Below are 4,925 nucleotides of genomic sequence, written 5' to 3'. Positions count from 1 at the left end.
TTGAAAGATACTGGAAAAGAAGCACGATGGCTTTTTGCAAGTTCACATACTTCACAATGAAAACTAGAGGTATCAAGTTTTGCAAACAAACTAGGAAAAAACTTTTTCAAGTATCCAAACGACGCATGTCCTAATCGTCGATGCCATAACAAGATTTGATATTTCTGTCTCTCCTCCTCGGAACCATCAACAAGTAGAGCTTGACGCAGCTTATCAGAACTACTCGACACCAGATCCAAGTAATATAACTTCCCACGCTTAACACCATAACCAATCGTTTGCCTCGTTTTGATGGCCTTAAATACACAAGAGTCGGGCCAAAAAATTACCACACAATGTAAAGTATTAGTTATTTGGGAAACTGATAACAAATTACAATCTAAGGTGGGAACTACCAAGACATAATCTAAGTTCAAAGTTTAGTGAGAGATACTGATCCTTCACCAGTAATTGGAGCTTGTGAGCCATTTGCAGTGGAGACTGTTTTTTGTATAAATGGTTTAATGCATGAAATTTGTCTAGAATCAAATGTCAAATGGTATGTAGCACTAAAATCAAATATCCATGAATTATTCGAAACAAGTGAAGAGATATTTAAAACCTTACCATCATTACCTGCTCTTGCAACTGATGCAGATGTTACCATAAAATCCTTTTGTTTCTTTGTTGAAGCCGAAGCAGCATTAAAATTTCTTTTTGACTCCTTCTTCCTCTCGAGATATTTCTCCCACCATTTTGGATATCCAACCAACTCAAAACAAATAGTTTTTGTATGTCCAGTTTGATTACAATGAGTACACTTGAGTGTAGACTTGTCCACCTCCTTTGAATGTCCCTGAAAGGATCCCTTTTGATTGTACCAGTTCTGAGTTACCATAACATAAGGTTCAATTTTTTCCGATTCTTTAACCGTCGTTGTACGTCGAACAGATTCACGACGAACAAGTGCATAACATAATTCCAATTCAGGAATAGGATCCTTTCTCAAAATTTCACCAAGAATCTGCTCAAAACTTTCATCTAACCCAGCAAGGAAGATATGCACCCTTAGACGCTGAATTGATTTTCGATAGGTTTCAATATCATTTGTATTCTCCATAACCACTTTATCACGATGATCCAACTCTCCAAAGATTTCAGTTAGCTCTCCGTAATAAAAAGAGAGTGCTCTGCCATTTTGTTTTGCCGAATACGCTCATTGATTGAGAGTAAATACATGTAGTTTATCATCTCCATCATAAAAGGATTTAGATAGCGCTTCCCAAATATATCGAGCAGTAGGTAACCGAATATATCTCTTCATGATTTCTGGTGACATGGACATCAACAACCATCTCTTGATTTTTTGATTATCTATGTACCACTTTTCATATCCCTCGTCTTCTTCAGTAGTTTTTTTTGTCTTGCCTAGAATAAAAAAACTTTTTTCTTTCTCAGTGATATGTATCTCCAAGATTTGTGACCACAAATCATAGTTGGTTTCATCAAGAATAATTCCTGCCTTGAATGCTGCACCTTCATATTGAACAATAATGGGGGCAGATTTGTTAGATGTTTCCATCTTCTCTTTATGTTTTCGTTTGCCATATCTCTCGTATAGTTCTGAATCACTACCCATGATTCAAGAACCTTAGCTCTGAGATACCAAGTTCAAAGATAAAAATTAAAAGAATCTCTTATTATTTAGGTTACTCAATTAGTTACACAACTCATGGTATATATAGAGCTCAATATTCTCAATATAGGAAAGACCTATAAACTAAATAATGTGAGTAGCTATCCTAAAAATAGAATGCAACAGTAGTCAACCTGTAAATCAGGTGCCCAACAAAATGCAATAACAAGGTTTTCTAGTGAACAGAAAAAAAGGATATTGCAAGTTCTTCGATCATCCTACTTCTGTTCTTGTGGACTTATATGGGAACTTTTTTTTTCTTTTTTGCTGATTCTGAAAGGCAGGTATAGCTATCGGCCTAGTAGCAAAACTAGGCTTTCTAGTTGAAGAGGAATATAGAGCTTTAAATGTATCTCAAGTCAAGTCAAGTCTCGTGATATATGCAACCAGGGAAATCCCCATCAAATCTCACAGCAGTAAAACTTTTGCTTGAGAAAGATTCAACTTTCTCTTGAAACCTACAATATAGGGCACTACTCAAATTGGTCCTACTACACATCCAAAACAGGGTGTGTGGTGTGTCCACTTGGACCAAACACAAAGTGATGGGATATTACTCTTTCAAGCTACAGAATCAATTAACTAAACCCAAAAACATTTTCAAAGATAAAGTGAAAAAGTAGTTGTTGTTTTCCTTTATAATTATCTCAAATTTTCACATGTACAAAGCTCCTATAATACATTCTGATTGCTAAGATACACTTAATCTACAACAACTGAATCACCATCTTGTTGAAACTCCAATAATAATGGAATAAGCTTAATAATATAGTTGCAAGCCAGCTCTCATATATTAACGCCATTCGTGGTAGTTAGTCTTCAAGGCCCATAATTACGAGCCTAGATTAATTGTTGGCCATGGTCGTGGAAACTGTGGGGTTCATACATTGAGCAAGCTAACCAACTCCCTAGTTACAGGATCCCTCCACCCATACACATGCACACACTTGTGCTAAACATAGAATCCAAGGAGAGTTTAAAAAGTTCTTATATACTTTGCTCAACATCCACATAACACATGATCTTTCTTTCTTTTATTTAGTTTATACCTTTTTTGACAGTAAGAAAGGATGATAAACTGTCTCCTCTTCCACTTTCTCACCCTCTCTGTCTCACAAACTATAAAAAGAATCAAAAGATAAAATGATTTCAAATCAAGTGGGGGTCTCCCTCACTCCACAAATTTGAAAAGACCACTCAAAACTCTCCAAACATACATCACTATAAGTGTATCCATTTCACTGTGATCTCTTACTACATATATATCTCAATATCTTGTACAAACCCTTCCATATCCCTCCTTCTAACTCTTCCTTCCTCTCGTTCTCATAAATCGAGATTACCCGAGTAAGAATTTCGATAGCTTTCAAGCATTCTCAGTTCCATCTCCATGACAGGAGTTTCAGACGCCACTCTGGATAGGCTCTACAAAAAATCGACCCATCGAAGAAAAGACTCCAGTGAACTCGATGTCTTTGATGCAACAATGTACTTTTATGGAGGCATTGAAACTAGTATTGGCAATGGTGGTTGTGCAAATATTACAACCACTACTCGTACTACTTTTCCTCATAAGACAATAAGAGAGGAGCTAAAACAAGATCAAGGAGGAAGAAGGGTGAGCTTAGATATGAATATAAGCATGGCTAGGAATACAAATACTACACAATTGCCTAATCCTACGTTGGAGAATAGTACTCACAGAGTCAGCTCAAAACAAACCAAAGAGAAGAAATATAAACAACCCATGTCTCCTGGCGGCAGACTTGCTAGCTTTTTGAATTCTCTTTTCAATCAAAATTCTTCGAGGAACAAGAAGAAATCTCAGTCAGTGAAAGATTATCCCAATGATCGTCAAGAGGAGACTAGTGTTGAAGGGATGCGAAGGAGAAGTAGTGTCAGTCATTTTGGAAGTGTTTGGACGTCAGACTCGAAGTCGCTGCATTCATCGTCGAGCTCAGGTTTTCGAACACCACCTCATACGAAAAATGCAACGAAAACCCATCATAGTACAGATGTTAGAAGAAATTCTGATTACAAACAAGTCGACAGAAAGGTAATAAACAATAATGGTATTGCTATGGGTTCGTCGAAAGATGAAATGATGGAAACTGAGAAGACAAAGAATATGGATTTAGCTTGGTTGGATGAAAAGTTGAAACTCATTGATGGATTATCAGAGAATAATAATAATAAAAGGAATAGTACTGTGAATCCGTGTAATGGGTTGTTTAAGAAAGACAAAATTTGGATCGACGATGAATATGATGGAGAGAGTGATTCAAGTTCTGATTTGTTTGAGTTACAGAACTATGATATAGGAGGCCTTTACTCAAATGGTTTACCTGTTTATGAAACAACAAACATTGATAGTATTAAGAGAGGACCACCAATTACAAATTAATGGTCCTAATTTTTAACATATACTTCTCTGTTTGTGTTTATTTGTGACTTCCCACTTCTTGTGATTGATAAATGTTGAGGAAATTACGTTGAGTATTAAAGAGTTTTTGAAATCCTTAATCCTTTTCTATTTGCTCTTTTCTTTTTCGGTTTGCATTACGGACAAGTCTTATGGGAACTAACAGGGTTGCAAATAGGGTCGGGCCGGATGAGTTTCCCTCACCCGATGTTGTATGTGGAGATCTAGCACTTTTCACCCACGCCTCACTTATTGCATGGGGTTGGTGACGTTGTAGCAATTTTCACTTGTAAAATTCCAAGCATTTTTCATCGTTGCATGGGATTGGTAGTAGTTTTCACTTCTAAAATCAGTTGCATCCCACCCGACCCATTTTATTTAGTCGGGTCAAGTCGGGCTGTTATGGGTGCAAACGTTTTTCCGTTCAGATAACTGATTCTCAACCTTAGTGACCAATCATCTGCTGAAGGGACTTGGCAGGTAAAATGGATAAATCTAATGATAGTAACTAAAGCTAGCACTAGCCAGACTATTTGGTATGATTGAAATTAAGGAAATCATTTTCCACTAAAAAAAGGTAATTAAAATGAGCGAACAAACGCATCATAACTCGTGCACACGATACAATGGGCGGAATCTATCATTTTTCTACACAAGTAATTATAGTTTTCTAGTAAATGAGACTGATAAAACTACTGCTTCTTCTTTATTGCCCTCTTCAAATTTGAGTGAAGAATGTTTTCAGTGAATTTTGATAAAGTGTCCCCGTTATTTTAAATCCATAAAATTAATGCTTCCGTTTTTTCCAAACTTTCTAAAATACCCTTA

At 36.4% G+C, this 4,925-nt stretch overlaps 1 protein-coding gene across 1 annotated transcript; it reads left to right on the top strand.

The window, feature by feature from the left end:
- The first annotated feature begins 2,792 nt into the window (after nucleotides 1-2,792).
- Nucleotides 2,793-4,152, top strand: LOC113273953 (protein BIG GRAIN 1-like E). Its single transcript, XM_026523513.1, has one exon. The coding sequence runs from the start codon at nucleotides 3,066-3,068 to the stop codon at nucleotides 4,077-4,079; it is 1,014 nt and encodes a 337-aa protein (XP_026379298.1). The 5' UTR covers nucleotides 2,793-3,065; the 3' UTR covers nucleotides 4,080-4,152.
- Nucleotides 4,153-4,925: the final 773 nt, after the last annotated feature.

The sequence above is a fragment of the Papaver somniferum genome, chromosome 4, assembly GCF_003573695.1.
Source record: "Papaver somniferum cultivar HN1 chromosome 4, ASM357369v1, whole genome shotgun sequence".
NCBI classification, from domain to species: Eukaryota; Viridiplantae; Streptophyta; class Magnoliopsida; order Ranunculales; family Papaveraceae; genus Papaver; species Papaver somniferum.
The sequence above is the reverse complement of the archived record's forward strand: the minus strand, read 5'-3'. Positions and strand labels throughout refer to the sequence as shown.

Bases quoted from the DNA above. Each gene is read 5' to 3' on its own strand.
- LOC113273953 (XM_026523513.1), top strand. From the start codon at position 3,066: ATGACAGGAGTTTCAGACGCCACTCTGGATAGGCTCTACAAAAAATCG.